Genomic DNA, 21,202 nt, shown 5'->3' on the forward strand with positions numbered 1-21,202 from the left:
ATCTGCTTACCTGTATCTTTTGCTTGTTTCTCCTCTCCTTTTCTCTTTTTTCTAAACTGAGCACCTGATGGCTTTAAACTTTTCTGGTCCATCTCCATTGGTTTTAATTTTGCACTCCAGTATGAACACCCATCCCCCAACCTGAGGATCACCACAACATAACCTAATAGACCTACACCTTAGTTCACAGATTCACTTTGTCTAATGCTGGTCACACTGGGAGGAGACTTACGGACTGGCGAAGAGAAGCCGTCAGAGCTGGCTGAAGTAGTCCTCCGGTGATTGCCTCAGATGAGACGCAGGTGGTTTGGAGGCGGCCCAGCCCGAGGGTGTGGCCACTGCAGCCTCCCACGGCTCCCTGGATGCCGAGCCACGGGCCGTGACAGTCTCAGGCACCTTCCCCTCATTAGACTTGTAGTCAAGACCGCCTAATCCGAGACCAAGACAAGACCAAGACCAGAGGGTATCGAGACCAAGACAAGACCAAGACCAAGTTGAGACGAGACCAAGACCGAGACGAGACGAGACCGAGACAAAAAAAGTCCTTAAACTGCAGCCAGATGCTATTCTATATACATATGCCGGAAACCTTAAACTAGTTTTTTAATTAAGCAGCAAGGCAGAACAAAGTCGGGCCTGTATAAAGACACAGGGACTAAACCCCAATTCAACCAGACCCAGAACTGATCCGGAATTAAAACAGGACTACAACAGTAACCAAGACAGAACCAGAATCAGAACTAAATTATAGTAGCACTAAAAATCATCATAGACCTGCACTACACTTATTTTTTAATTCTACCAAAGTACAATATTTAGATTGAGAAAAGTTTATATAATTATTTAGCCTTGTTGTGCAAACAAGCCTGCATAACTTAATAAATGTAGAATTTGAAAAGTAACAAATGGTATCTAAAAAGAAACACTAGGTACGAGATACATGTTCTGATGAGTTTTGGCAAACAACCATTTGACTAACGTGTGTCTCACCTGCTCTTGTTCCATCTCTGTTCTGTCCTCTCTCGCCCTCTCTGCTCCTCTCTCTCCCTCTTTGTGCTGACAATCAAGCCAAACACCAACATCATCAAATATACAGTTGAAACCAGATATTTACAAACTCTTCAGATCAAAACACAAACACTTTTTTGATTGTAACATCAAATCAGACTAAATGTTTCTTTTTTTAGATTGATAAATATAAAAAACATATTTGTTAACTTTAAGAGTAAAGAGAGAAACTATCTGTGTTTCTTAATTGCAAATGGCACCAAATTGTATTCAAACTTGAGCCACACTTATGGAGCTCCACAGTTCTGTTCCTGGTGTTTTGGTTGACATCTCTTGATTTTCCCATGTCAAAGAAACAGGCTCTGTGTTTTGCCTTATATGCATCCACAGCTGTGCCACCAGTTTACTCACATGGACTCTACGAACCTATCAGAAGCTTCTTCAGCTCAGAATGGAATCGTCTGGAGTTTTCTTATTAATTAACAATAAACTTAGTGTACATGTACTCCTAAGTTTGATGAAAGTGATAAAATAGACAGCTCCCTCTTTTTATTCTGACATTTAACTAATTCAAAAGATATTTCAACATTTATTTATCTAAAACAAAAGTTTACTCTAAATTGATGTTTAACAGTAAAAAAAAGTTTTTACGTTTTCTCCATAAAGTGTAAATATCTGGTTTCAACTGTGAATATACTGCTGTGTATTGAAATTCCTCTGGTTTTGCATAGAAATATTGTGAACAACATCCGAAGCATAATATATAAAATAACATCTACCTGAGTTTTTTCTTTGAAAGAAGCTCCTTATGTCCATTGTTGTGTACATCAGTACACAACTGAAACCAATTTAGAGAGTTTGTTTAGCCGTGGAGGGTAACAACTGAAAATATGAAATGTAAGCTAAGACTCTAAAAAATCAGCATTGCTGTTCGGCTTTTTATTTATCCATTTGTTGATTCACTCGAAGAGCAAGTAACGCAACCAACTGATCAGTTTGATATCAATCTTTTGTGATACACCGTCATATTTACATTATTAGTTCAGTACGAATCAGTACGATTTGCTTTGGTACCTGGTCAAACTTAAGCTCTCCTCTGTCCTGCAGCAGCTTCTCCCCCCTCGCTCACATGGGTGCTGTGCAGTCGCCTAGTGCCTGAGCTCGGATCATACCAAAATTAGGGGGAATTTACGACGGTGCGCTCTGTGCTTCGTGTGTTGTTTTTGTTTTATACAGTTGTTAGTCAGGCATCTAACTAACAAATTACACTCCAAAAGACCCCATGCTTCTGAAAAAATGACCCGGGCTTAAGCCCAGTAAGCCACCCCCCCCCACCCCCCGCTCCGCTGATGGTTGACTCCAAATCTCCCGAACACTATGTCGATTTGAGAACGCAAGACCGAAACAGCGAGACCAAGACAAAAGTCCGTCGAGACCAAGACGAGACCAAGACCACGAAAAAGTGGTCTCGAGTCTCGAGACCAAGACCGGTCTCGAGACATCCAACTCTACCCCTCATAGAGGAGTATGCTTTGGGCATTGTGATGCTGTTCCCCTCACTCAAAGATCCATATGCAGACAAAGGCTATGTAATAGTCAACACAAAATTGTTTAATGCTGGACATAAAAATTATCTGATATTTTGTTATGAGCTAAATCTGACAAAATATTTTGTATTTTCACTTATCCAGGAGCACTTCTTTGATGCCGCAAGTGGTACAGGATACATTTCTTTCAGTTTCTGAAAACTGTCCAAAGAAAGATTCGTTGTGGATCTCCAACACAACCTAATAGGTTGACAGACAGTTCTTCAGGTGGTCCAAATCTCAAAAGGACTGAATTTTATACACCAGCTTGATGGTGATTCTTGCAAGGAGGTCGTGTCTTTGCTCAACCATACTACAGACAACTCTGTGATTTTCCAGAAGATGAAAGAGACCATTCAGCACTATTGGAGGCTTGTTAATGACCCAAGCAGAAGCGTTGGTATCCTATCCACTTTTCCAAGATTCCAGGATACAAAAGGAATGGTAAGTTAGAATTCTTTTTTTTTAATGTTTGGAATTTGGAGCTAGCAGTTGTTTCAAATACAAATTTTTTTCTTAAAGGTGGAGCAAAACTTCACTCTCCTGTTCGCTGATGACACATCCTCCAGGTTGCTTCAGAAATGAAAGACATTCTTCAGGCCAAATGCCATAAAAGAGGCTGAAAAGCTCACTTTAACACCCTTTAACAAAGTAAATCTTTGTCCAGTTTTTCTAGTTTTGATCTTAGAATGTAATATAAAGTCAAACAAAGCATTGTCCGTTTTGTTTGTATGATGATCCTGAACTAATAATCCTATAGATTTTTTTCTTCTTCTGTATCTCTAACGATTTCATCTAGTTTTTGATAACTTTCAACAATAGACATGGGAGAGATGGAAGTCTCTTAACTTTCCCCTATTTTCATTGTTAAACAGATCAAAACATTTGATGAAATGGTATTAATTTTGTGTCTTTTCATCTTCAGCCTTTGAACAAGAAATGGCATTGCTGTTGTTGTTGCTACATCTCCTTCTACCACCACCAGGAGGACAAAGGTCTCCAAAAATCAGCGCGAGTGATGCAAGTCAGAGACTTGTACTCTTTCATAAGGTAATTATATCATGAAATTTCAATAATATCAAAGTCTTTGAGCAATCTCTTCTGCATTTTTTTCTGTATTTAGACACCATTTCTGTGAATAATTATTAGTTTCCTTATGTCAACCCCAGTCATGCTGGAGTCTGGAAGAGCATCTCTGCAATCAACAAGGATTGGCAACCATACCTCCTCGCTGTCAGGCAAAAGAAGAGCAAGACTGACACACACCAGGCGAGCCACTCACTCGGGGCATTTGATGAACTTTTCAAAGCACATTTTGTGTTTAATTTGTCCCAAGTGAATATAAAGCTGGACCTGTTATTTGCAGTGCAGTGGAAGAAGACACGCCTGTCTTTCGCCAAATAAGTGACTTACTTTTGGTTGAAGATGAAATTATTTTTTTTTTTATGGGAAACAGGTTGTTTACAGAGTGTTTTGATAACCATCTATGCATGCTGAGCAGAGATGCATAGTGAAAATGTCAGATCTAAAGTTTTATAAATCTTTTGACATGCAAAGGTCATACAATGTTTCAGATGAGACAGTGTACATTGTACCGTCATTCACAATTTTTTGAAGACACAATAAATGTCCTTTTGGGGAATATTTATTTTGTGGAATTCAATTCTTTCTCAGAATTTAATTTTAACACTTTTCAGTGTAGAAAGCCTGACACTATAGGGAGTGAAGCCAACACTAACCAGAAGGTTAAAAATGTTAAAACATGAACTCTGGCCTGGTGTTAAATATTATAACTATTTCAAAAATGTTGATTTAACTCTTAAGAGTGTATAAATAATATATTAACCCTGAAAAAGTGTTGAAAATAATTCTGTTGGAGCTAATTTAACAATGGTCTTTTTGCTGTGCTTACTCTGTCTCCAACATAGCCCCCTGGCTACCCACCGTAACCTGCTGGGGTAGACGGCCTGGAAACTGGCTCATCTCTCTCATTGACCTCAGGCCAACACGGCTCATCATCTAAGGTCACCTTTTTCTTTGAGGAACACGTCACCAGTTAGTTCAACCAAAATGGACGACATAATGAGAATTTGAGTGTCAATCCTAACATTCAGACTTCATATGTTCCTATAACAGCTGTTCACGTTTCACACTCGGCTCTGTAGAATGTACCGTGCAGAAAAACAGCAGCAATTTGGGGGGCAGGAAACTTCCATCTGGACACCAACGTCCTTGACTTCACATTTTTCAGTGCTGATGTTACCATTATAGAAAGACACAAACAGTGCAATCACAGTGATGAAATTACAGGAGAAGAAACACAAAGCAATGAATCAGCTTTAAACAGGAACACAGTAAAATGACCTCATACTTCAGATTTGCCACTTACAAATAAATCCAGTTAAACACAAATAGATGCAGAAATTCCTGCACCATTTGTTTGTTCAGAGCTTATTCTCTGCAGTGGTAAACTCACCTTACAAAAAAGCCATCTGCGCCACCAGGAAGCCTTCTTTGATTTGTTCCTCTGAGCCTCAGCTGGAGGTGAGACGGGTGCAGAAGAGGTGGCTGGAGTGTCAGGGACCACATGTTCATCTGTGAGATCCTTTCGTGCACTCACACTGGAAAGATAACAGAGAAGATCAGTCTGCTGTAATGCACTCAAACTGCCCTCAGTGCCTCAAGAAAGTCAGCTGGACCGACTGCTTGCACTCAAAAAAATGAAAAGTTGACTTTAATTAAAATTATTTTGTCAACAGGTTCCATGAAATTGCATTGTGTTAGTTTAAAGCAAAAATGTTTAGTTCATCTAATTTTAAAAAAACTACTTAAGATTAACAACAGATATTTAAGACTACCTAAATCAAGTTATGTTGTATGAACATAGATGATATATTTACAGGTTAGATAGTTTCGATTAGTTACTTCAACACATTTCTTATTTGTGGCAGTAAAATGTTAAATTTAAGTTAGATTAATTCAAATATTATATTTTCAGCCACCTTGTGCTTTACTAATTAGTTTTACATAAATTTATTTTGTCAACAGGTTCCACACAAATGAATTAAGTACATCCAACTTATTATTTTAAATTTCTTTTATTGCCAACACATTCAGTGAGCATTTGTGTAAACCCAGTCCAAAATAAAACACAACAGCTCATTAGCGTTAGTAACTAACAGTATGTAGACAGATGCAACATCAAGACTTTAAATTAAATGTCTGTATCTGCCAGAAATAGAAGAAAAAAAACATTGAAGACCACATAACATGTTGATAAGATGACACTTGAGTTATGCACATGCACATCTAAAAGCTGACGTGTACCGTAAACCTACGCATACGGATCAGTATTTAAGGTTTGACTCTCAATATCCTCGAGCACAAACTGGGCGTCATCAGGACGCTACAACACAGAGCGAACACCATCCCCACAGACACAGTGGCCAGGGAGGCAGAAGAACGGCACATCAAGAAGGCCCTGAGTAAATGTGGTTATCCCAGCTGGACTTTTCTCAAAGCTGGAAAGGCACCTAAGGAAAGCTCCAGCTGATCCAGGAGAGAAGGACGACCGCTGCCCAAGTGATCAGCCTGTAGTGATCCCATATGTGTCAGGAGTATCGGAACAGTTGAGGCGCATTTTTTCCTCTGTGGCTTTTAAACCCAAAAACACGCTGCACCAAAAATTGGTCCACCCCAAGGATCGGGTCCCCCGACACAAACAGAGTAACATAGTGTACGCTGTTAAGTGCCAGGAGGATTGCCAGGATTTATACATCGGGGAAACCAAACAACCTCTGGCGAAGCGGATGGCACAACACAGAGGAGCTACCTCGTCAGGCCAGGACTCTGCAGTCTAGTCACACCTACAGGCCAGTGGACACTCTTTCAAGGATGAGGATGTACACATCCTGGACAGGGAGGAACGCTGGTTTGAGCAGGGAGTCAAGGAGGCCATTTCCGTGAAAAGGGAAAGACCATCTCTGAATCGAGGAGGGGGCCTAAGGGTACATTTTTTCGCCATCTTACAATGCTGTGATTGCAGCCATTCCCCAACTCTCTGTGAATGGTACTCATGGCCATTGATCAGTGGGTTTTGGTCAGTGGTTGTTGGTCAATGGTCATGAGAATTTGCATAATTAAGATCAAGGAACTGACCTCCCAGCCCGTTGTTCCTTCAGTGGGCTGGTTTCAGTTATTATGCAAATGTACTGTTTATATGATTTGGGGACACCTGCAGTCACTTGGATGAGTGATGAAACGTCTCTCCCACAAAACGCTACGTCCAGATGAACAGAATCAACTTTTGGAGATTTACTTTCCTGGATGATGCATCAAGACTTCTTTCACAGAAGAATTCACATATTCGTGGGAGGTAGCCTGTTCACAGAATAGAGTCTAAACGAGCTCTTACTTTCAGGTACAGTACAGTATATAGAGACGAGATGACGAGGCTCCAGTTACAGCAGTGCAAGAACACAAACAATAAATACAAAAAGAGTAAGACAATAAATATACACTTTATGACTAGTGGTAAAGGGATCAATAACAATTTAAAATTTATAATTTACAGTTTGATGATTTAAAGTCTCACAGACAACCCATTGAAAGGGGAGGGGGGGGGGGGGGGGCGGCTGCTTCCAAATAGAGCACATTTCATTCATAAAGTTGTAAATCCAAGCCCATTATGTGTTCATGATTTGAATCCTGGGTTGTGTGAAATCCCAGAAATAAACCCTAGACAAAGCCAGAGGGGGTGTTCGCCCAGGGCACCAAACAGGCTAAGACCGCCCCTGAACGTCAATATTACAGGAGACCCACACACCCATTATAAACTGACACTACTGAATAAATTAATATACCATTAAAATGCATCAAAAAGTTTACATTTACTTATCTTTTAATGAGATATAGATATATCAATGTTTCTGTGTTACTTTGTGCTTGTATTTTATTTTTAAACTATTTTATTTTTAAATGATTTACCATTAAATCATTAATTTAATTTTTATTTTTAAACTGATAAAACATATTGACAGAAACAAACTTCCATGCCTTATTATGTCCATTTCAGTTAAGGTTTTAAGCATTTCTGAAATCTCACTAATAAGTCACACAGCTGCACAGGATTCAGAAGCACCCATCTGACGTGGCCATCGAAGCATTTTTAAAAATTATTTTATTCTCCCATCACTCTCCTCTGCTGTTTGTAGCTTCTTAAACAAGCAAGTGGATGCTTTCCTCCAGCTGTTTGAAGACCCCTTCAATGTTTCTGTGCTAATGAAATGCTATTCCATATGTCATCAGATCTAAGGCTTCGTTCACACTGCAGGTCTTAATGCTCAATTCCGATTTTTTTGATCAAATCGGATTTTTTTTGTCTGGTTGTTCACACTACAAATAAAATGTGACACCAAATGTGCTCTAGTGTGAACCAACCATTGGTGTGAACGGTTCACGGACCTCAAAGTGGCCCGCATGCGCAAAAGAAGACGTCACACATAACGCGGTCTGTTTACGGAAGTAAAAATGGCGGCTACAGAGCTAGTAGGTGTTGTTGCAACAGTCTAGCAATTTCTGCACAGACTCACAACCTCAGTTTCTGTCCATTGACTCGCTCTTCATGCTTTCTCGTTTGTCTTCTCCGGCGCTGATGGCGTCTGTCTTGTGTCAGTGACGTAAAAGACGGATTTAGTGCGACGTGACCATTCAAATAGCAGTCGCTTTCTGAAACATCAGATATGTATTCGATTCAGTACCACATACGAAAGTGGCCCAGATCGGATATGAAAATACTGGATTTGTGCTCTTCAGAGTGTCCGACCAAAAAAGTCGGATTTGATGCGCTTTTGCCTGCAGTGTGAACCTAGCCTAAAGACCTCTTCATTCAGTGCACATGTCTTTTTGCAGCTGTTTTAAATGTAGATGAGGAAAGTGTTATACATATTTCAGTTGCAGCACTCAAGTCTTTAACCACAGCACTGCACACGACTTCAGATTCCCCCGAGGTGGCATTTGTTTCTTTTGGTAGAATGGCACTAGAATGGTCCCTTGTGACTGATATTGTAAGAAATACATGGAAATCATACATAAGAAGAGCAATGTCGCCCTCTCCTGGTTCAACTAAACCCGGACACTAAGATTGTGTATGAGTGACACAGACAGGGTGCTGTTATGACTTTATACACTTTACTCTTATTTCAATTTATCATTACAATTATCTGTCTAAGTCTTATTAAATAAATATGTATTTTTAGAAAAACATGTTCTGTTTTCCTCTGATGACCAAAAAACTGGCAACTGCCCACCTTTAGAGTCTTTCTTATAGCCTCATAGAGGCACACTTGTCAGAGATCATACGAGACATAACACGTGTTAAATATGTCAAATCTGATCTGATGTGAAAATTGCATATTTAATAAAACCATGCAAAATTTAGATGTCATAATGTGAATATATATTGTAGCTATGCTACAATCATAGGCCACTTTATTGGATACACCTATTTCACTGCTCATGAAAAGAAACTGAGGCTAGAATTCACACAGGCTCATCAAAAGTGGACAATAGAAGAAATTGATACTGATTTAGTGATGGCTGCTTCTAGCAGGATAACACACCTTGTCTCGGAGCTCAAATGATCTCAAACTGGTTTCTTGTTGAATCTGTGCCACAACAAGTTAAGACAGCTCTGGAGACAACATCAGGTCCAAACTAATGCCAGTGGCTAATGAGTGTGTATGGACAAACATACTGGGTAACATCCACATCCCACCTACAGGAGCTGCTCAGCCATGAAAACCTATGCCACAAAGCTCCTGGCTCACTTTTGTGTCCTTATATTAATGCCAGACGACATTTCCCCAGCAACCACATGGTTGCACTTTGGGCACTGTGAACTGCCCATTGTGGGCCCCAGTATTGCTGTGAAATGTTGGGCAGACTGTTTGAAATGAGCAGCGTACCCACTGTATGCCCACACATCCAGTACTCCCACTGACTGGTACAGAGTGTGGACCAGAATGTTGTTTATGATTAAAGCTTCTTTTAGCCACTCCCACAGTTTCAATAGCAAAAGTGACCAATTAAATGTCTGAGAGGTAGAGGAACAGAAACCACAATATCTACTCTGCAGCCCTACAAAGTATGATCAAAGTTCATTCAAATCTTTTCCAGCTGTTGTGTTTGCAAACAGAATGAAGCACACGCTAACAAACACATCCGCTCTTTGATGGAGGTGACTATGATTCTTACAACTATAGTGTGTATTGATAACATATAAAAAGTATCCTATAAAGATATAAAATATCACATCACATCTCTGCAAGATCAACAGATTGATCTTAAGTTCAATTCACTAATAATGCTATATAGAGCTATTTAAAACTATACAGTTTATTCTTTTACAAACCAGAAACAAATCATAAACCTTTGACTAAACATTTAAAATAATTTTACTGAACAATGAAATGAATAAAACAAATGTACTATATCCCCATAAATAAAACAAATAATAACTCAAAATAGTGGTCAAGCATATTAAAATGTGCTTCAACAGGGCAGATAACAAAAGCCTGCACTCTGCACTTGTTTTCACGGCATTACAAACTTCTTAACGTACGTACAAGGTGACATTTAAATTTCGCATGATTTTGTTAAATATGCAAAGCTTATTCTACACAAAAAACAAAACCATCAGCATGTTCACACAACTGTATAATCAACCAATCAGATGGCAGCAGCTCAGTGCATTTAGGCACTTGACAAGATCCAGATCCAGATATAAAATATCATTAGAGTCCGTTTTTTTGTTTTGTTTTGGTTTATATATCATGTGGCGCAAATGGGAACCTGAAGTTTGTTTCCGGTGCTGTGGTTAAAGAAAGTGAGCTCCACACTGGGAAAAACACGTTATTTTTATCTGCATTTGAAAGAGCTGGACAGCTGTGCTGAATGAATGACATGACAAAGTATTTTTTTAAAAAAAAATCCACATGGCTGAAAACTTCCACGTGTTGCTCACTTTAACGTGACCACTCTGCTAGCCGAGTGAAGCTACATGCACATTTACATTCCCGTCTCTTACTCACCATCACGGACAGCCTGGTGACAGCACAAACTTTAACGGGGTTTTTAAAATATTCCGTGTCTGTGACAGCAGTGGACATGCAGGCTGGACGTGACCTCTCCCTGTGTTTCAAATCCACACGGTCAGCGCCGGTGTGTTTGTGTGAGGCGGTTGCTAGAGAGTAAATGTTTCTCACATGTTTTAATATGCATTCAGTTAATATAAAGCACATTTTTCTTAATGATTGATCACTTGAATAAATAAATAAAACTTTGTTTTAACTATTTTAGCTGCTTTTCACTCAAAATCATTACTTCATGTGAAGAATTTTTTTTTCAGTCCACCCCCAGTTTTTTTTCACATGTGTAAACACAACACTGGTTCCTCCCTTGAGTTAGGTGCATTTTATAACAAATTCTTTAGTAATCAATAGATCACTGTGAAGCAAAAAATGGAAGACAGTCTGGCCCCTTGGAATGAAAGTACAGATAAATGAGGGGTGGCTTTTTGCACAGAACTGCATTTTTTTTTTAACTATAAGAGAATTTATTAGAAAGAAAGTGTACTTTATTGATCCCTGTGGGGAAATTCCTCTCAACCCATTCACTCAGTGAAGCAGTGGGCAGCCATTGGGCACAGTGTGTAGGGATGGCACCTTGCTGAGGGGTACCTCAGGGTAGCTGTTCAGGGGAATCAAACCCCTGACATTCCAATCATGGGGCCACCACTCTACCTACTGAGCTATCCCTGACCCTAAAATGTTATCTAAAGGACTCTTTTAAGAATGGGATTATGAAACTTGTTTGTTACCCAGGAAACGCTTAAACAGCGGGTATGGCGATTGAACCCATAACCTTGTGTGTTATCAGCACCATATTCTAGTTATCTGACTCGTGGCCTGAATCGTCTGATCTGAAGCCAGCTGTAGAGTTCAGCTGATGAGCTGTGCAGATAGAGGTTGAAGCAGACATTTATATTCCTTGTCAGCTGACACTGCTGTTATTGTTTTTAGGAAAGCCCGTGTTAGGTATAAAAGCACTTATGTGGAGTATTTCTGACTTCTTTTTTGCTATTTCTTGTTAATGAAGCCCAATTGGTAATAAGAAATGTGCTCAAGTGAACTCAGCTACTACATACCTGAGCTCACTCATGCACTTTAGTGGTCAGTATGGGGCTTGAACCCATGACCGTGGCTGTTTCAGCACCATGCTCTACCCACCTGAGCTAACCAACCTGCACGAAGAGTGGTCAAACAACAGTTTTTGTTTTCCAGGATTTCACTGAACAAAGACTAGTGGATCTATTCTGGACCTCCAATCAACTGAGACTACTAAAGATGCAAAACCAACATAAATATCCTTTAAAGCCTTAGTTTTGTTTTCATTCACAGTTTCACGTCACATTTGTTGGACATGCTGCGCCAACTGATTTAGACAGGAGTCACAACCTCAAGAGCTGTAGCAGAAGGGCTGTAGCTACATCGTAAGGTTTTAAAAACTGAGCTATAAAACGTGCTGCCGATGAATAGTGGTAATAAAAACCGCGAGAGGCCAACAGTGATCACTGCCTTTTTTAAGGGGCTTGTTCAGATTAAATAGAACAAGATACAAAGCATTAAACATGATAAAACACAACAGCCTTAATAAAAGCAGAGTAATTTGGACCCGGAAGCAGGGTTCATACATCATCACTTAAAGACTGGATATCCCACCTTCTGTGAATGTTTTAATGCAGTACAGTTGTTATTATTAGCACTATGGCAGTTAAAATAAATAATATTCATATAAGAAATAAAATTGTCTTGTGTAAACTGTATATGGTGTTAAATAGGCCTATACTACTGTACTTTAATGTAGGTCATAAGGGTGGTACTTTAAGAGCCATGTATTTTATGAGGTGGTACTCGTTGTGAAAAGTTTGAGAACCACTGTTGTAGAGAGTGATAAATGAGAGAAAAGTGACACTATTTCAGATAGTGAATCACCAGGACTTCCAGCTGACGTCATCTGGCCTCTGTCCAGGCTACGTTATCGAAGACCATGTGGCCTAATGGATAAGGCGTCTGACTTCGGATCAGAAGATTGAGGGTTCGAGTCCCTTCGTGGTTGGTTATGCGTTTGCTACAGAGAGTCTTATGTGTCGGTAAATGAGGGAAGGACCAGAAGCCAATCTACCATTACACATTAATGGCCGATTATAAATGAGGAACGCAGTTCGGGACTGATGTCTAATCCGCCATACTGTTTCGTTGTTTTTTTTTTTCTTACAGAAAAAGGAATTTCAAAAATATGCACATTAAAAAAATCCAAAATATAAAACTTGATAAAAGCTAATACGAAACATTTAAATTTCACTGTTATGAAGTATATTAAGTGTTTAACGGGTGCATGAAATAAAAAAAAAATACTGGTAACTTTTAAGAGGCTGAGTTTTATTTATTTATTTATTTCGAGACTGGCGGAACCTTTTAAAAGCGCCGCTGTTTGTCGTCGGTGTTGGAATTCTTAACTGTCAACAGGAACCGACTGCGGAGCAGCAGCGTGTGTTGTTGTAAGCTTTAGTACGTTTAAAATACCGTTTTTCTCAGTGTCTCTATGTGTGTTAGGAGCTGTCGGGTTAGAATAACCGAACTTCACTTTAGCGCGTTTACAACTGTAGAGACACAAAAAATTAGCTTAACTTACACCTTGAGTACCAGACCTTGAAGTCTGTCAATTCAGAGCTAAAAGTGAAACATTTTGTAGTAAATTTGTTTCTAGTATCGTGTAGATTGTTGCCGAGTTAAAAAATTTGAACTATCGATGTAAACTGAAGTTTGTTATAAACTAAATATTCATTATATTTTATGAGAAACGTTGAAACCTAAAAAATGTTCGATTTTTAAATATAGTTTGGTTTTCTGGTCATTTGTTACTAGGTTATACGCTCAAAAGGGTGAGAAAAACCACGTCTATAATCCCTTTTATTTTATGAATACACCTAGCAACACACATTTCTTTTTAACACTCGTGTTCAGTGTCTTTATTTTTATATTTTTCTTCATGCTTCGTCTTTGATTTCTAACAATGATCGCTGCGTGTTTAAGTCTCTGGAAATGCTATGTTAATTATAATACAGGCTAGATGGTTACCGAGTTAAAGAGTAGCTGCTACTCATGTGTGTATGCTCTAAAATAACACTATGACTCCTACCAGTATGTGATAAGGAGCAGTGGGATTTTAAATTCCTAATTTTTTGAACGGAGTTTGGACGACACAACCGAGAAAACCGCTGGCATGTGCGTCCACCGTCCTTTCGGTGTAAACTGGTGTCATAAAGTGACTGATTTGGTGTTTTTGAGTTTTCTTAATGATCCTGAGTCAACCTCTGTGTTGTGTAGTGTGTTTCTAATGACTTACTGACGAGAAACACTCGACTTCCTTCCCCGAAAACAGGAGCTGCCACTGCGGTCTGAACCTCCTGCAGTGCTGTGATTATGCGGCCAGCTCTGCGTCTATAAAACGCGGCTTCAGCAGAGCTCAGCCCAGGCTTTTGGGGGCGCATTCCTCGGAGGTGAGTGATTAGAAAACATTTTTGATATAAAATGAAATTAGACCATGTGTTCACTGGCATTCACTTTCAGAAACAGCAGCTCCTGCTTGCTTTGACCGACAAATATGGCTACGAGTCCTGTGATAATAGGTGCTTTTATTGTGAAAGAAAATACTTTGCTGTTGTTTTAATTACTGTTTTTAGTGCAACCCTTTTTATAATATCAAAGCAACATTTTGTTGTAAGAGTTGGAATACGAATAATATTAATAATAATAACAACAATAATGCTAACAATAATAATGACAATACAACATCTCCACCCTGCCTTTAAGTAGCTCTTTCGTCCTGTTTTCCCTGATGGAGGGAAGCGGAGCACCTGCTGAGGACATCCTCTTCCGGCGTCCCTGGCTTCCCGTGAGCATCAGTGGGTGCCAGCTCCTGGCCAAGAGCTGGTTCGGTGAGACGGCGTACCATATCCTGCTCACCGACATGCACTGTGTGTGGGAGGAGAGGATGGACACAGCAGTCATCCAGAGCAGAGCACATGTATGCACAAATGTGAACAGATAACCTGCGAGGCCTTGTGGAATTTACTTAGCAGGAAATCTTTATTCTTACTGTTCTTAAAAGCCAGATGAGCAAAAACCCGTGTTTGATGAATACATTCTTGTTCTCCATCATCAGGAGCTTAACAGGCGTTTGCGAGCCCCAGTAAAAGCCTTCTTCACTCACCTGTGTGAGGTGGTTAAGCCCTGCCTGGCGGGAGTCGGCAGCCAGACTGAAAACGAGGTTCAGATCTCTCTGACGAGACAGGAAGACGGTAGTATCAACATGAGGCTGAAGAGCGAGCTGGCAGGACTCCCTTTCTACTGGGAGTTTCACTGCACCCCTGCACCAGTAGCTTTGGTACGTCCTTACCTTTCAGATTTCTTTTTTAAACCCTAATCGTGGCGGCTGGGCTGTCTGACTGTTTTGTGCGTTTCTTCAGGTGTGCATTCAGCTGGTGCGCCCCCTGCTGACGATGAGTCGCCTGCTGCAGCGGCAGGTGGAGCAGCTGGGAGGTCTGCTGGTGAGGAAGGACGCTGAGATCCAGGACTACAGAGAGAATGGAGCCACGCTCAGCAGAGGTACAGAGGCTGTGCCAGGCTGTGCCAGTGTGCCTGCACATGTGATGTGACAATAAAAAGTGATTTGATTTGATTTGATTTGATTTGTTTGTAAGGTCGCAGCATTTCCAGCAGCACTTCCTTGTCTGTTGTAATGGGATTGTGATATGCACCTGGTGAAAGCTGGAGGAATCCACCATCACATTACTCACTGGTTTTTGGGCTGGTGTGTTGAAGTCGGAAGCAAACATATTGGTTAGCAAGCTGCGCTGTAATTAATCTAACAACATCTAAGCAAAATGCAGAAACAGTGTGTGGACAAACTAAATACGCAGATGGGGGCAGTGTCCAAATTATGGGGTGCAGCCAGTGTGTGGGCCTCACTTGTACTGTGTTGGCCCAAGAGCTGAAGTGAAAAAGAATGTTAAAAAAGAATGAAAGGTGTCCACTGCAGTTCCTGGTGAACTCTCAAATTGAGAAATGTTTGCACCCTTTCCTTTTCCAGCTCATTTGTCAACCAATCAACATTCAGTGTATGCGCAGTTTAACAGCATACTATTGGGTTTTTACAGGTGTGTGTTTGCGTAACCCGGCTTGCAGACAAAACAAGTATACGTAACAGCCAGGTGCTGCTAATCAAATGCATTTGATTCATTGCTCATTAGCGAGTGTGAGCACCTGTAAAGAAGCAATAGCAGGAACAGTAAGGAACAGCAAGAAAAAGATAATCCACAAGTGGAAAACATTCCCTCCAAGGTCAGACTGTGCAATGCTCAGTGAACTTGTAAAAAACAAAACAAAACCCAAGAGCTCCATCTCAGACTGTACGGTTGGCACGGTGGAGGAAGGGGTCATGATTTGGGCTTGTTTTGCAGCCGAAGGACATGGGCAGCTTCAACCATCTCCTCTGTATACCAAAGTATTTTGGAGTCAGGTGTTAGGCCATCTGTCCGGCAGCTAAAACTTGGCTCCGACTGGGTCATTTAACAGGACAATGATCCACAGCACAGCAGCAAATCTGTAACAGAATGGTCCAGTGCTGAGGTGGGGGCTGCTGTAAATAAGAGTTGGGCAAAATTCCTCCATAATGATGTAAGAGACCGATTAGGTCTTAAACTAAATGATGCCTTTTTTATTCACTGTGTCTGCATTTTTGTTAGTTTTTTTCTACTGAATAAAGAATGAGTTAGTGTGATGGTTTGTGTGTTGTTGTCCATCAGAGCTTGTATTTATCTAATTTTAAGATCTGCTATGGACAGGTCTTAAAACAAAGGCACATTAATTCATATTTAAATTTGGTGTACAGTGCAATTTTGTGTTTTCTGAAGTCTAGTTTTTGTTTTTAGTTAAATTAAATGTTTTTTAAATTTTTTTCAGTTTTAGATTTATTTTAGCTTTAGTTCACCATGATAAGCTCAGTCTGTACCTTACACCAGGCTGTAGTTGTCAGATAAATGCGTTAATCTACTCTACAAGGGACCGGCAACACAAACGCTGATGATCACATTCAGCCTCCATGACTTTGAACCTTAATATAATTTAATCACCTGAGTTATAAAAAAACCAAAATCACCTTTGCACAGCTATCATGAACTCGAAAACTGTTCATAGAGAACAAAATGTATTTTTGCAGTTTTCAAACTCTGTCCGCTCTTTGGCTACTCAGGTTAAACATGATACATAAGTCACTTAGATACCTTCAAAAAGTTATTGTATGTTATTTTTATTTGTTCCTAAGTAAATCAGTTTGGCTGAGACAAGTTATAGTTCTCACACAGCTGAATAAACATCAATCAGAAAACTGATTAAACAGAAGTGTGAGATGGTAGAGTGAATGTGAGTGTGAATGGTTGTCTGTCCCTATGTGTTGGCTCTGCGACAGACTGGCGACCTGTCCAGGGTGTACCCCGCCTTTCGCCCTATGACAGCTGGGATAGGCTCCAGCACTCCCCGCGACCCTGAAAAGGATAAGCGGAAGCGACTGGATGGATGGATGGTGAGATGGTAGAGAATTTACTCCAATGTCCTGTTATATTTTACGGAGCAAGGAGTAGACGGCTGAGTTTATTAAACTCCATTGAGACAGCTGGTGACGCAAATCTGAAGGCTAGACCGTCCCATTTCACAGCCTCGCACTTCCGGCCTTCTCGGTTTTCGGAGGATCCGGCCTTCGCGGTGTACTTGAGCCGAAGGCTGCAGCCCCTGAATTGAGATACAGCCTATGGGTGCTCACTCATTTGTGGAGCCATCCTGTAGTGGACATTAGCGGAAATGCAGTTTTTGGTACCTCCCCATAGGTTGCTAACTGTTTAGCAGTGCTTTAACTGCTTTTGTGACCCCTCAGTCTGATCACTGTGGAGTGTCATGATATCATGATTATAATCCAGATGTGTGTCTTTTTGAACCCAGAACGGCTGCAGACAGATGTTTTTGAGGAGCACACCCACAGAGAAGACTTCATTGCAAAGGTGAGAGGTCTCACACACACACACACACACACACACACGCACACGCACATGGAAAAGAAATCGTAAAAACTTATATGATTTACTCATGAAAGTGGCCACTTTCTCATTACTTTCATATATTGTTTTATTAAGTATCCAAAACATACAAGTTTCATTTATATAATTTTTCAAGGGATCTTATATCTGTTTTCACTCTTGTATGCTTTTCATACAAGTTTCACACAAGACAGATACAAACTTTATAAGATTTATATATATCTTTTTCATATGGGACGGACACGCACGCACGCACGCACGCACGCACGCAGCCTATAGTTTGAGCTCCGTTCCTCGTCATTAACCTGCTGTGGTGAGCTTCCTTGTGATAAACCACTGCGGTCGCTGGAACTTGAGCCGTGTGACGTGCTCAATAATCGCTGTGTGCCACTTCCTGCCAATCAGGATGAGGTGAGGTTAAGTCCCCGTGTGTGTGTGTGTGTGTGTGTGTGTGTGTGTGTGTGTGTGTGTGTGTGTGCGTGTGTACACTGTATTCAGGTGTGGAATTTTTCATCTCTTACTATGCTGACCTCTGACCTCCACTGTGTGTGTGTGTGTGTGTGTGTGTGTGTGTGTGTGTGTGTGTGTGGGGTCTGGGTTTTCAGATGCACCTGTTGAATTTTTCAGGACGGATACGACTGGTTATTTTTATATTTTTATTATGTTAACACTTCAGTGTGTTTTTCACACAGTTTCCATTTGAGTTTTGATACCCACATCCCTGCTGCCTTGACATTTGTCCACCTTCAAATACACTAGTCATACTGTATGTGGTAAAAAGGAAGAAAGCAAATCAATAAATATTTAATTTTAAGGGACAGACTGAACCATTAGGTTACAGCTGGTTGTGTTACTTTTTTTTGGATCCAAATGTTTCAACCTTTGGATGTCTCAGACATTTAAATGTCTTCTGTGTTACAAACAGAGCAGTACTCAGACAAAAAATAGCTGAATAAATGTATTATTCCAGTTCATTGTTTGTCAATTATCCAACCAAAAAACAACAACAACAAAAAAAGTGTCTGTCTGTCCTTTCTTCCTTCATGGGAACTAGAGTCGATCAAAATATCTATATATAAGATAAGATAAGATAAGATAACCTTTATTAGTCCCACACGTGGGAAATTTGTTTTGTCACAGCAGGAAGTGGACAGTGCAAAAGTTATGAGGCAAAAATTAGAATACAATAAGAATAAATACAGTACACAACTGTACAGAATAGAATAAAATAAAATACTATATACAGTAGAATAAAATAAATATACAATAAGATAAAAATAGAATACAAATACAAATACTATATACAACTGAGTAAAAATACAACGATGACAGAAAGGATTATTGCACTTAGTATTATTGCATATGTATGGATGTGTGTGCTTGATCAGTTAAAGTCTTTATTATGGAGTCTGACAGCAGTGGGGAGGAAAGACCTGCGAAATCTCTCCGTCCCACACCGTGGGTGTTATATTGTTATATGATTGATACAGACGCATTAAAATGTGTTCAGAATTTCCAAATCACTGATGATTCATCTCATAAGACATGACCCGCTGTTCTCCTCTACATAAAGTGATTTTTCAAATACTTTTAACCTATAAAAATCAGCCCTGTGTTTACTTGATGTTGGATCACCACTAAAGTTTGCAGTGGACTTGGTCATATTTACAGAGGTACCTACACATGTGGGTTTTTACAGGTTTCAGTCGTGGTAAAAAGGATGTTGCAGCATCATGACTCACTTTACTGCATCCTCTGATTCGATTTACAGTAGCAGCAGCGTTGTTGGCCATTACAACTAACTGCTTCTTATGCACACAGACGTTTCTGTTGCACCTTAAATTAATATCTGATGCCTACTTATCATCTGAAAACGAGCACCATCGAAATCCATGTGTCCTGTTGTAAATCCTTAAGACCAATCAGTGTCCATTAGCTGGATTATCAGTGTTTTATGGGCTAACTGCGGTGTGCAAGGAGACGTCCTTGGATGACTTTAGCGATAAGTGGACTTTTTTTTTTTTCTCCCTGAGCTAATGTTAGCTGGTGTATCTTAAGTAAGTTTGAGGTCCGGACTTTGACTGGATCATTGCAGCACCTTGATCCTTTTATGTTCAGATCATTGTCCTGTTTCATGACCCAGATATCCTCACATTTGACTCTAAAATACTTTGGTATACAGAGGAATTTATGGTCAACTCAATGACTGCAAGGTGCCCAAATCATCACCCCAGTACTGATATGCTGTGTTTGGTCCACGTTGTTACCTTTTAGAACATCTTCCAAAGAAAGTCTAAGTATATTAAATTAAAACTTCCGCTTGCAGCTTTTCAGGCAGTATTTTGTGCATTTTACCTTAAACATCTTCTATGTATTTATTTATTTATTTCATTCTATTTGTTGGACCTTCATCCCTTGTGCGTATGCATGGTCTGTGGAAGTTTTTACATTTGTTCAAACAAACTGTGGTAAGAAAATACAGATGAGTCACAGATTTGGTCGAACATTCATACGCGCAGTCTATCTGTGAATAAGATCCACTGTCTCCAGAGGTGTTAAAAGATGCCTTCTTGTATGTCGTGGGGTTTTTATAGCTCTCGGGGAAATTTCCCGTCTCAGGTGAGTGTGCGGGGAAGATGCTGCAGGGCTTGCTTGTGTGTCATCAGGTTGTTTTTGGGGAGGGAAGCAGCCTGTTTGTTGATGCTGTTTGTGTAAAAGGACAAACCAGGAAAGAATCACAGTTTCATTCGGTGGAAAAGCTCCAGGTCAGGTACGATTATGACTCATGGAAAGTTACATCAGGGTCACAGTGGAAGCTCTATTTTCTGCTTTTTTAAAAAATATTTTTTCTGGGCAATCAGTGTTGAGCCAGGCTGGGTGAAGTGGACAGTCAGAAACCACAGAAGAAGAAGAAAAGTGCTGCAGTAGATCAAAGTCTTCTTCTCTCATGGCAAATTACACCGGGCTGCGACCAGGCCGCCCTCAGACCAAAGTCCAAACTGAAATAAAAGTGTGTCTGGGAAAAATGTTGCCGCGATGCGTCAAGCAGAGAATCACACACGCGATGGATAGACTGCTATTTGTGTGTGTGTGTGTGTGTGTGTGTGTGTTTAGCATGTGTGTGTAGTATTTATCTATCAGGGTCAGGCTTTTGCATACCTGTACGCGTGCATGTCCGTGAATGTGCCATCCCTGTGTTGTGTTTGTGTCGGCATCTCTATCTCCATGAGAACGTCCACTGCAGCCCATCATACTTATATTTAGTTTCTTTTTTACTCTCCTGATGTCATGGCGTCAGCAATCTTCTGTAGCTCTCTGCCAGATAATGAATGAGCCCATTTCCAAAAATGTCACAGTAACAGACGGATCAGAGCTGCAGGTACAACACACAGTCTGT

General features: G+C 40.2%; 1 protein-coding gene, 1 long non-coding RNA gene and 1 other non-coding gene across 7 annotated transcripts in view; 2 read left to right on the forward strand and 1 right to left on the reverse strand.

The window, feature by feature from the left end:
- Positions 1–2,612: 2,612 nt before the first annotated feature.
- On the reverse strand, positions 2,613–14,146 carry LOC147301976 (uncharacterized). The gene is made up of 3 exons (XR_015127109.1): positions 14,061–14,146; positions 5,071–5,215; positions 2,613–4,847 (listed from the first exon to the last, which is right to left on the reverse strand). It is a non-coding gene; the product is annotated as an uncharacterized LOC147301976 (long non-coding RNA).
- trnar-ucg (transfer RNA arginine (anticodon UCG)) lies at positions 12,698–12,770 on the forward strand. Its single transcript has one exon. It is a non-coding gene; the product is annotated as a tRNA-Arg (tRNA).
- Positions 13,141–21,202, forward strand: part of nhej1 (nonhomologous end-joining factor 1) — a 31,734-nt gene continuing 23,672 nt past the window's right edge. For 2 of the 5 annotated variants that reach the window (XR_015127108.1, XM_086282235.1), the window contains exons 1-6: positions 13,150–13,222; positions 14,097–14,214; positions 14,531–14,741; positions 14,880–15,101; positions 15,184–15,322; positions 17,711–17,769. Coding sequence is in view for 4 of the 5 variants with exons in the window: in XM_086282235.1 (XP_086138361.1) it covers positions 14,553–14,741; positions 14,880–15,101; positions 15,184–15,322; positions 17,711–17,769 (609 nt within the window). In the remaining variant the exon portion in view is untranslated. Of the gene's footprint in view, positions 13,223–14,096; positions 14,215–14,527; positions 14,742–14,879; positions 15,102–15,183; positions 15,323–17,710; positions 17,770–21,202 lie in introns of all 5 variants that reach the window. The other 3 variants (XM_086282238.1, XM_086282237.1, XM_086282236.1) reach the window with 3 other exon arrangements.

This window comes from Aulonocara sp. 'chitande type north' Nkhata Bay, linkage group LG23 (genome assembly GCF_057382095.1).
Source record: "Aulonocara sp. 'chitande type north' Nkhata Bay isolate Kocher_YH1m ecotype deep benthic linkage group LG23, A_spYH_male_GT1.1, whole genome shotgun sequence".
NCBI lineage: Eukaryota > Metazoa > Chordata > Actinopteri > Cichliformes > Cichlidae > Aulonocara > Aulonocara sp. 'chitande type north' Nkhata Bay.